Source organism: Miscanthus floridulus, chromosome 9, assembly GCF_019320115.1.
Source record: "Miscanthus floridulus cultivar M001 chromosome 9, ASM1932011v1, whole genome shotgun sequence".
NCBI classification, from domain to species: Eukaryota; Viridiplantae; Streptophyta; class Magnoliopsida; order Poales; family Poaceae; genus Miscanthus; species Miscanthus floridulus.
In genome coordinates, this window is record NC_089588.1 from 56,072,699 (window position 1) to 56,084,385 (window position 11,687).

General features: G+C 53.3%; 1 protein-coding gene across 1 annotated transcript; it reads left to right on the forward strand.

Annotated features, from left to right (window-relative positions):
* Nucleotides 1-8,432: 8,432 nt before the first annotated feature.
* Nucleotides 8,433-8,825, forward strand: LOC136479951 (uncharacterized). The gene is made up of 2 exons (XM_066477646.1): nt 8,433-8,585; nt 8,628-8,825. Exons 1-2 carry the CDS (start codon nt 8,433-8,435, stop codon nt 8,823-8,825), a joined length of 351 nt encoding a protein of 116 aa, XP_066333743.1.
* Nucleotides 8,826-11,687: the final 2,862 nt, after the last annotated feature.

Here is an 11,687-nt window from a genome sequence, read left to right on the forward strand (position 1 = left end):
TGGTCCCGACGTCATAAAGCAAGTGTTAAAAAAATGGAGATCCAGGAAAAAAGAAAAGAGCATGGGAGAGGAGGGCTTACGAATTCAAAGAACCCAGGCTCCGACCGCATTGGCGGGTGTCCGGGCACCGGATACACGATGTCAAGGACTCTGCCCGCAGAATCCTTCATCGGCTCCGTCGCCTCCTTGATGCGCTGCGCCACTTCCGAGTAAGGGAGCGCCTCGTCAACGAGCACCGTCCCCTCGTACGGTATCCTGGGCATCATCCGATGCAGGGGAAGCACACGCGCCATCAGGGGTGCCACCCTCCTAGCATGGTAGGCACCGATGATCCCTGTCCCCTTTACACCCCGGCCCTTCAGGGCTTGGAGGGCGGAAAGAAGGTCGGTGATGTGTTTCTTGTCTTTGGACTGGACGCCCCAGCCCCACGACTCCGGAACGTCCACAATAAGACGCCCAGTATACTTCGGTAGGGTGGCACTCGCATCATCCCTAACATAAAACCACTGCGAGTGCCATCCCTTGTTGGATGTCGCCAGACGCATGTATGGGTAACCCTTCGACCGGGTATGGCGCAGATGAATACTGGCACATCCCATCGGCGCGTTCAAATCCTTCCCCCCAATCTTCCTCTTTGATAGACTAATGTTAAAGAAATACCGCCATAGATCAAAATGGGGATCGATCCCCAGGAAACCCTCGCACAGGGCAACAAACGCTGCCATATGCTGAATCCCATTGGGAGTTAGATGCTGCAGCTCTACCTCATAGTAATCCAACAGCCCCCGAAGGAATCTATGCGTGGGTACCCCGAATCCCCGCTCATGGAAGATGGCAAAAGAGACGACATACCCTTCAGGAAGCACCGGCTCACCCTCGTCGCCAGGAAGCAACCACTCCTGGACGGCGGACAGTGGGCGGAGAAGGCCACGGCAGACGAGGCCCTCCAGACGCCGGGAGGTGATGCTTGATCTGCCCCACAACTCCATTAAAGTAGTAGGGGGGAAGGGTAGGCGCGAGCTTGACGGAGGCTGGAACACGAACGAGGCCGGTCGACGGTGGCGATGCGGGCGCGAAAGGCTGGGAAGATTGGCGGCGGATGTTTCAGAACGCAAAGGAAGGGGAGCGAAATACGGAACCCTGGGGGCAAACCCCATGGTTTTATAGGGGGCGACGGACGCGAGAAGGGCAACCGTCCGCCTCGATCTCCGGGCCTGCCACGCGCGCCACCGCGTCACGTCGCGGGACACGCGCCCGCAATCCCTATCCTCTCACCCCAAAAAATCTCGGCGGACAGTTCGCCTTCCCCAAGCGAATCCGAACTCTCTACCCACTGGAGAAACGCAAGCCATAAAGGCCTGTTCTTTTCTCTTTGGCCCACCTAGGGCCCAGAAGCTCGCCGGCCGGCCCAACTAAGAAAGGATCCACGAACGCAATCAAGGGCAGAAGCACCAGTTAGGACAGCCCCGAATCAGTTCCCAGCGAACGGGACGCCACGACCCACTCGGAAAAACATCCAGTTGATAAAAAACTAAGTCCTTCAGCCTTACCCGCAAAGGGGCCGATACAACCCCCCGGGCGACTCTACTCGAATCACCCGGGGGCTCGGGGGCTACACCCATCGGGTGCGCTCGCGTGCACCCTCCGGCAAAGTAACTTCGACGAAATCAAAAACACCCTCCAGGCGGTTCTACTCGAATCACCTAGAGGCTCGGGGGCTACTGTCGGGGACCTAATACCAGGGTACCCCAAAAGGTGGAACCAATAACCACCGAACATGAAAAACTTCTAGACGCATAAGGGCGCCGTGTCATCCCTTGTTCGAGTGACAGGAGTTCGGTTTCGCCTCGCACGACACCTTGGGGACGGGCTCGGTCTCGCCCGAGGGCCAAGGGATAAACTCCGTCTCGCCCGACGCCTTTAGGGCGGGCTCGGTCTCGCCCGAGGGCTGGGGGATGGATTCCGTCTCGCCCGATCCCAGAGGGGCGGGGTCAGCCTCACCCGACGCCTTTAGGGCGGGCTCGGTCTCGCCCGAGGGCTGAGGGATGGACTCCGCCTCGCCCGATGGCCAAGAACGAGCCTCGCCCTGATCGATATCTATCCCTCATAATGATGGGTACAGGACGAGACAAGACGTTCGGGTCAACCATGGCTCCAAGGACCATACCCTGCGCCCTGGCAGGAAAAGGACTGTCAGGGAACGACAGGACTGATGCTTTATACCCTTTCGGGCGCCGCAGAACCCAAAAGGCATTACAGGTGCGTGCACCTCGCTCTGTAGAGTTGTAGGCGCCGCCTTCAGCTCTGGGACACGGAACCCGACGAAGATATACGACAACCGCTATGCTCCAGGAAAGGATTTGCTATCTCCACGAACAATGGATATTTCCGTCACCACGCTGTGGACCCGAGGGAGCGGCGCCCGCTTCCCGACCCCTCAGGTCCGGACCCCGACCCCGCGTTCCTCCAACGAGGACTCATAGGAACCAGAAGGCGTGCGGAGCAAGGCTGGGGGAGGCTCATAAGTCAAAACCACTGTACTACAGCCCATACCCTATGTAGGGCAGCATTATGTGACTAACTAGACATCCTACAGAGACATCGACAACATTGTAAGCACTTATCTTCCTCCGCACTCATCAGAATGAAGGACCTGACCAGGTAGACATGAGCCACAAGACTAAGTAGAGTACGCGTCCTGGAGCCCTCACCCTTGTAAAGCCAGCCCCCTTCATCTATAAAAGGGGATGCGCTTCCTCCATCAAGGGGGCCCCCGAAAAAATAAGACCGAACAAGAGAACGCACTCATACGCACAGTCAAGCGGCTACGAAGCTCTTGACCACCTTTCAACCCTTCCATCAGAGACTTGGGACCGGTCCCTCTCTCGATAGTTTGTACCCCTTACTACAGACCGTTCACGGTGCTAATAACACAAGCAGCAGCAAACTGGACGTAGGGACGTTCTGCCCGAACCAGTATAAATCTTGTGTCCTTTAGCGCACCATTCGAGCCTAACGCGCATTACTATAAATTTACTTGCCGGTGCTTGTACGAAACAGATATATACCCATAGCAACGCGCGGAGAATTCTCCTAGTTCTTCATAATATACATTACAGTTCGTCTTTTTCCTACCATTTCCTCGTTAACTTTGCTATTGAGATACGTCGCTGGACATATCATGATTTTCTTTTGACGAAACAGTGGGGAAATTCCCTAACTTTTCTTTTTGCTTTTATTAATAATGGTAAAAAGGATTACAGGAGCACAAGTCATGCTGAAAAAGGAGCTTATACAAAGATCAAAAAGAAAAAGCTAAAACCATAAAGGTAGATTCTCCTTCCAAATTCTCAAAGGTCCTATATATGCACGACTCGCATGATCCTTGCCCCTTGAAATAGTTATGAAATGTTTGCAAACTTTTCAGGTCTATAGCTAGCGACAATAGAACGGTAGCTATAGGTCCTACACTAACTTGACATTTTCATTGGTGAAGTGCCCATGAAGATGCCACAAATGGTGGTGTAGGTCCTACTTCCATTGTACCAAAAAGGTTGGCAAATAGTTTATAATTATTACTGGAGATGAAGATGTCCACGGCCATACATCGCTCCACCAAATTTCATTGCCAACATCAACTTAACGAAAACATAAATACAAAAAAAATCATTAATATATAATACAAAAAATATATTTTTTCAAAGATCTACTGTGAGCTGATTTATCAGAAAAATGAAAAACTAAGACCAACCATGTATTTTGGAGCGGAAGCTCCAGAGTAGGTGGACTGTCGGTTCATCCCCTCCCTCCCCTCTACCCCTCTCTCCCCTTCAATCTGCATCGACCACGATCCCACCACAAGATCCAACCTAAGATTGAAACCTGCTCTTCAATTAACAGCTCCCTTCGGTCAACAAGACCTCAAATCGACACCTGCTCCCACCATCAATAACTCTCTGAATGACTATTGTGTGGTAAATCGTCTCGCTTTCCCACGCGTATTTCTAATTCCACCGCGCTACCTGGTTTCATCTCTCTAATTCCACCAAAAGATGCTTTATTATGAGGAGGAACCCCCTCGATTTACTCTTCTCTCATATCTGGCAAACATGTTGCTTCCTCTTGCCACCATGGAATCAGACCACATCATGGATGGATATCCGCCACCAATCTTGCCCAAACTGCCAGATCTGCACTACACATCCCAAATAAATCCCTCAGCCACCTCACACACCCTTCCTGAAGCAGAGTTCAAGAGGTCCATGCAGCGTCTGCAACTCACCTCACATGCCATAAAAAGGTCAAGAAAAGGTAGATGAAGATGCGGCACAGTCCCAGTTCAACCTCCTCATGAAGGTGGTGAGCCCCCAAGGCATAGCAAGAACTATCCCACTGCAGACAATCAGAGTAGATCTGAAAAGACCATGGAAGCAAAGCTAAGCTATATCTTAATATAGCCAAATTTGTTCCTCGCATGTTTCAAGAATTTAAAGAGCATGCGGTTTGAGTGGCATCCTCAACCAGGGAGCATAGGCCATAACACTTCGCTGACACAATGGGTAGATCCTAGCAAAACCATAAAAGATTACAACTTCAAACCTCTTTATGTTTTGGCTAAGTCCTTTGGAGTTCCAAATGAGATTAGAATGCCCGTGGGCCGTTGTGCTTTGGTAATCGATGGATTACCATGACGTTTATCTATAATTTCGAGTAAACTATCTTCTCCTACTTAATGAAAACCGTGCCCGAGGCACGTTCGAGAAAAAAAAGAATAGTAGAACTTCTTGAGTACTTGCTAAAACAAGTAAGGGAGCCGTCTGACGAGACCCTAACATATGGGTATGTTAAGCCTCGGGATCAATGGTTCCTGATCGAAGAGACCCCCCAACCAATCCCTCTAGGATCGCCCGAGGGCTTGGGGGCTATACCCATCAGGTACGCTCGCGCGCACCCTCAAACCAAGGAACCCGGCCGAGCCTGAAAACGCCACGGCCTCTGCTCAAGGCTCGGGGGCTATCCCAAGCCTCAGGCTCCCAACCGACGACACGCCCGAGCCCGACCCTTGGCTCCTGCCAGGCCTACGATGCCAGCCAAGGCCCAGGCGCAAGAAGATATGCCCGGAGCCATCGAGGCTCGAGGGTTCCCCGACGATGCACCTTGGGCGTGGCCTTGCCGGCCGCTCCCTAGATAGGGTCACGCACGAGGCGTGACACAAGAAGACAAGCTCCCCTCGGCCTTCGAGGGTTTGGGGGCTTTCAGGCCCACGCGTTAGCCCCTTGATTCGACCTCCCTCGTCACCAAGAAGACTACAGAAGGTGCGCCTGGGGGAGGCTGGTCCAAGCTGACATAGCCTGACACAAAGCGTGTCAGAACAGTCTAGCCGGACAACGCCTAGGGCTTCTTTGGCTCCATGACACTACCACGGTCCATAGAGCGCTGCTACAAGACCCCCCTAGACTCCGACGCATGTAGACCATAGGCTCAACCCCCAAACCGCCATGTACCCGACCTATCTCAGTATATAAGGGATAAGGTCAGATCCTAGAGGAGGAGGACAATCCCAGATAAATCATTCCATTCCTCATCGATCCGCTCCTGCTCGGTACTAAGAGCAGAGCAACCCAGAGAGGGGCACTGAGAGCTCCTCCACTACACCCATCGTCTTCCTCCTCACCGATGAGGGGAAGGCTCCACCGGCGGTGAGGCAACCATAGGATTAGCACCGAGCTAACCCCCTACCAAATCTCTCTCTACCTCCTGTACACTCTATTGTAACGCATCGATTTTGGGTGCTCTAGAGTATAAGGATCATCAGCTGCTGGATGTAGGGCATCGATTGGCCGAGCCAGGATAAACCGTTGCGTCCCCTTGTGATTCTTGTGTTCTTGAGTCCACCCGAGGCACTAGAGACACGCACTCTGATACTGACTCGAACAACAATGCTTGTCATGATTCCAACCCCATGATAGCTGGCGTGCCATGTAGGGGGCAGCGTCAAGCGCGATTCAGGCTCTATGGTGGCCGAAGCCACCCGCCTCATCACCGGAGCAAGCGGTGCCATCCCAGACAGTGGTGTCCACTTCATTGGCGAGTTCTTCATCACAGCCGGTGCCTTCGCTCTGAGCTAGGTCCTCAACTTTGGGAGCCTAGCCTACAACGTCGACTGCATGGCGAGCTTCGTCCACTTGATGGGGCCACACCGGCGGGCAATGAGCTCCCGGCGCCGCCCCCTCCTGGGAGCAGATCTCGAGGTCCTAGCCCAGCAGATCCGGTGTGGTCTGGGTCCACACCCCACCGTGTCGGACCACCGCCAGATGTTCTACATGCTGACCAACATCCACCACTAGATCGCCACTGGCGAGGTGCTCCCACTGCCCGACCGCTTCTAGTACTACCTCCAGAACCTGCCTTTCCTGATCCAGAATGCGGCGGTGTCCTTCTAGCTAGAGCTAGAGCAACTCATCAGCTGTGAGGCACCATGGAGTATCATCCTTTCTGACACCAAGGGGGCTGACATCCCCTCGTCCCCTCGCTGCGCACCTTCCTCGAGATCCTCTCAGGGAACGGCCTGGAGTACGACACTGACGACATCGACTGCTACATCCCGCCACACATGTGCTACCACATCGACGGCAAGGTTCCCACTGATGAGGCGCTTGAGCTCACACCGCTGGATCAGAGTCCCCGCAGCCATGCGAACTACCTTCGGGAGAAGGCAGCACGCATGCAGGCTCAGCAACTGGACCTGGAGGCCACCGAGACAGAGCTCGAGCGCCAAAGGTAGAACCTTGCATGGCAACAAGCCACACAGCCTCCCGGTAATGACGACGACGCCCGCACAGGGGCTCCAAGCACCGTGCGCTTCCCCCGAGTGGCCTACAACATGGCGGCCGCCGCCTGTCGGCTAGAGGACATCTCCGACATGCCAGACCCAAAGACCAACGAGTAGCTGCACGAGGTGAGATGTCTTCTCTGTGTTGCTCTTGAGCAGCAGGCCGATAGTTCTGCCTCCCGATGTTGAGCTGCGCTCTCTAGGCCATCCCAGCCGACGACCACCATCAACGGGGACCGCTCTGACATGCTCGCCCTACCGATGGGCAAAAATGGTGGTGACTCATCCGACAATAGCTCTAGCCGCCCACGGACTAGGGGTGCCAAGCCCTGGTAGGAGCGAAGGCATGAGCTTTCCCCTTGGTGTCCCCCCGCGCACCACCGGATCGGCAACGACCGCGACATCTGTGACACCATCGAGGCCAGGTGCCATGCTCAGGCATAGTCTCATACTTCTGAGCGGAGAGGTAGGGGCGCCGCCGTGGATCACTTTGGCCCCTAGGTGTTTGGGTCAGCGATTCGGGTGGCCCCTACCCTAGGTGATTCTAGCCACCGATGCACATCTCCAAGTACAACGGCGAGACCAACCTAGACCATTAGCTCGAGGACTACCGCCTCGCCATGAGGGCGGGGGTCATAAGATGACTTCACCATCCAATACCTTCCTCTGCTTCTATCAAACTCGACAAGAGCTTGGCTTGAGCAGCTCAAGCCTAGCAGCATCCGCTGCTGGGGCGACCTCCATTCCGTCTTCGTCGGTCACTCCCAGGGTATGTACACTCAGCCTGGGAACTCATGGGACCCCCAGAACTATAGGTAGAGGGCCAAAGAGACCCTTCGGCAGTACATTCAGTGCTTCTCCAAGAAGCACAATGAGCTCCCCAACATCACCAACGCTGATGTGATCAACGCGTTCATTTGCGGCACAACCCGTGAAGCACTCATCCATTCGCTCGGCCGTGAGACCCTGTGCACGTCGTGGGAGCTCCTAGATGTCGCCACCTAGTACGCCACCGGTGAGGAGGCCGTCTAGTCCAACTTCAGCAACAAAGCCAAACCCATAGGCCACCTCAGCGGTGGGGACGGCGATGATGACCCTACTTCGTCCCAGCATCGCCATGACAAGAGGAACAAGGACTGGAAGCGTTGTAGGGAGGAGATAGTGGCCGTGGCCAACCATGTCGCTAGGCCTCAGCCCCATGGTCATGGTGCACGCCCCTAGCACTTTGAGAAGGCTTTTGAGGCCCCCTGCCCATTCCACGGTTGGGGGGGGGGTAGGTTTAGCACCTCCTCAAAGACTATGCCACCATCAGGGGCTACATCCATGGCACCCTCAGCTAGTAGGGCAAGGCCCAGAAGCCTGCCCTGAAGGACGACGCTGAGTTCCCCAAGGCCGATCGCTGCCTCATGATCTTCGGGGCTCCTAGGCATATGAGTCCCACCGGCAGTGCCGCATCACCAAGCAGGAGGTGAATGCCGTCCATGCCCTTATCACCCCGATGTGGCTTCGATGGCCCTAGATGGCCATCACCTTTGACCAGGGGGATCACCCCGATCGTGTTCCTTACCTAGGACACTGCCCGCTTGTGGTTAGCCCGATCATGGGCACCATGCGCCTCACCAAGGTGTTGATGGATGGGGGCGGCAGCCTCAACATACTCTACTCCAGCACCCTAAACAAGATGGGCATCCCACGGAGCAGCCTGCGACCCAGCAAGGCACCATTCTATGAGATCATCCTGGGGAAGGAAGTCGTGCACCTCTGGCGCATCTAGCTCAATGTCACATTCGGCCAGCCAGACAACTTCCGCAAGGAGCCGCTCACCTTTGAGGTGGTCGACTTCCCTAGCATCTACCATGCTTTCCTGGGTCAGTCGTGCTTCACCATGTTCATGGCCATTCCCAACTACACCTACTTGAAGCTAAAGATGCCTAGCCCCAAGGGAGTCATCACCGTCGAGGGTAGCTTTGAACAAGCCTACTACTATGAGTAGGACTGTGTCGCCCAAGCGGCCACATTGATTGCCCCCTGCACTCCCGATGGCCCCGGCTGCGACACAGGAAGGGCGCCGGTGAAGGAAGCAGCCAATGCAGTGGCGGCACTCGACCAACCGAGCATCGGTGAGGTGGCCCACGCTCTTGGTGGTAGCGATGGCTTGGCTGGCCCCTCCATCCAAGCACTCAACCCCCCAAGAAGGGGTTGATCCAATCAAGGTGAGTTCTGATCTTTCCCATGAGGGAAGGCCACTATCGAGCCATTGTCGATACGGGACCCACGGGATACCCCGCAAGGAAGAGAGAAGATCTAATCTAACTAGGTTTCCTTTCATGTAATCCTAGTAGCAGTATTATTCTGTAATCCTACTAGGAACTCTCATTGTAAACCGACTAGGACTCTGGCCTCCTGACTATATAAAGGAGGGCAGGGCTCCTTAGATCGGGAGTTCAGAGAACAATTGTACAACACAATACTTTACGATCAATCCAACGCAAAGGCTAACGCCGAACTGGACATAGGGCTATTACTCGATCAACGATCGAGGGCCTAAAATAGGATAATTCGACTGTCTCTTGCATTAACCGTTGAGTTCTGCATATGTTGAAGCCCGAACATACTGCCCCGGGGACCCCCGTGGTAGGCTATCGTTGGTAAAACACCGACAGCTGGCGCGCCAGGTAGGGGCTTTTGGCGCAATCGCAATCAAGAACTCGAAGGACCTCAAGATTAACATGATGTTCTCCGCATGATCGTTCCTCTATTTTATACGAGAATTTCTTGGTCATCATCGTCCGCGACAATTGGACATCACGAGGGTGCCCGCCAACAGCCAAGATTGAATCGGCTAGACGAGGAAGCGATGACGTGCAACTCCTCAGCGGCGTCCGCGGCCACCCGGTTCCTAGCGGCAGTGTTTTGACCAGGGTACGACGGGACTCGGCCGGTGCGATCGATCAAGCTCCGACTACCTAGATTTCCGTTGAGATCATCGGCAGAAATGAGCCAACAAGCTGGTTCAGCCCACGCTATGCATGCTAGATCCAATCACAAGTTTTGGAGCGAAGACGGAGGACGAATTTCACTTTGCCTTACCTCCCCCGCAACCGCACGCGCTGAGATCGGAATATCCAAAAGTCAATAGATGCAAAGCCAGAGATCGTACCGGAGAGTTTCACCGATTCTGGACTGCATCAAGGAGTCAGCCAAATAGTTCCCGAAGCCCAACTTGAATTGGTTACGTACTTCCATCAGCAAATAAATAAAGAAAGAAAGCATCATGATGACGCAAGCAAGCTAGCTACTGGGAACTACGTATGTCAATACGAGATACATGTGTACAGGCCTCAACGGCAACGTCAAGCGGCTCCTGCACAAGAATCATTCGAGTGAGCATTGTTGTACTGGGTCCATCACGACAAAACTCAACTCGGCACGCAACATCCATAGATGAGATCGAGATGTACTAGGAAGATCTCAGACCGCGCACCCATCCGACTGCATCAAACCGTCCAAGCCGGAAGCAAGCCAGTTGTCTAACTACTCGTCACAGTTTCCGACTACTTTGGCTGCAGTGACCAACTACTCGATAGCTCATGTCCAAGTACTCGCAAGCTGATGCTCGGGGGCTACAACCACTGGGGTCTCCTGAGCGCAAAATGTCAATGAAACATCCTCAATTTTCCACGAAGGGAAAATCCACAGAATGAATTATAATATGATGAAACCAATAGTTGATTCCATCATATTATCATATATCAGTCGATATCACAGTCATACATCATAAGATTACAAGATAAAAGGTATTACATCACTACGGGACACACCTATTACAGAGTTAATCTAGCGGAAGTCTATCGAGTGAAGGCTCCTCCTTCACGGGCATCATCAGAGTTGGCGTAGTGCTGCGCAGATTTCATCTTCGAACCAAACTTGAGCATAGGCACGAGACCTCCTAATCCTTCTAAAGTCAACACCTCTGAGAAGCAGGAAATCTGCACACCGCCAGATGTGTGCAGGCCATGGTCAGCACCGATGAGCTTTAGCGGAAAAGATGACCTGGGAGATAACAATCGTGGAATGATGGATGCCAACACATGTTGGTATAGCTTGTGGCCGCGAGTCCGCCTCGCCATGATCATGGAGCTATGCCTCTCTCTTTCATTTGCATCTTCGTGCTCAAGCCCTTGTGTGTTTGTACCCCATTCGACCATCGCGTTTCTTCGATTCTCGCGGTGACCACCGCACTTGAGAAGGATTCATATGAACTCAAGACGAAATTTCCACGAGTGTTCGGATGGGAATTTTTCAGGGGATATTCGGAAAGACTCGAAGGGAGAATTTGGTGGGAAATTCGGGGAGATCTGCATGGAGTTTGAATAGGAATTTCAAGAAGAGGTATTGATGGCACTTGAGATGTGAGCTCCAAGAGGGGACTTGAGATGATTTCCACTGGCGACTAGAGGAAAGGGTCTTTTCCTTTGTTCTCCTACTCCTAGGTCTTATATGTGTGTACCCGCATGTATTAACAACATGCTTACTCATCGTGGTGGTCTACTAGGGGTCCTAGGGTTTAGGGACTCCGGTCCAATGGTTGGCACAAATATAAATGGCAAGTCCGGGTTCTAGTGGAGTTCGGGATTATAGAGAGAGATTCACGGAAGACTCGAAATAATCCCGCGAGGATCACAAGGAGGTTGCTATGGGTTGTGCTCTCCAACAAAACGAGGCTCAAACACAGGACAGCTCGAAAACTCCGGCAATCACCTACAAACCATCTACATGTATGCAACGTCTTGTTAGCGAGTTGGACTCGTGTTTGACCTAGCAATTACATGTTTCACTCAATTGCAAGAAAAAA

Excerpts from the sequence above, each read along its gene's own strand:
- LOC136479951 (XM_066477646.1), top strand. The coding sequence starts at position 8,433 with ATGGGCACCATGCGCCTCACCAAGGTGTTGATGGATGGGGGCGGCAGC. Across the intron at positions 8,586-8,627 it reads TCATCCTGGGGAAGGAAGTC|CCAGACAACTTCCGCAAGGA; the intron begins GTGCACCTCTGG and ends ACATTCGGCCAG.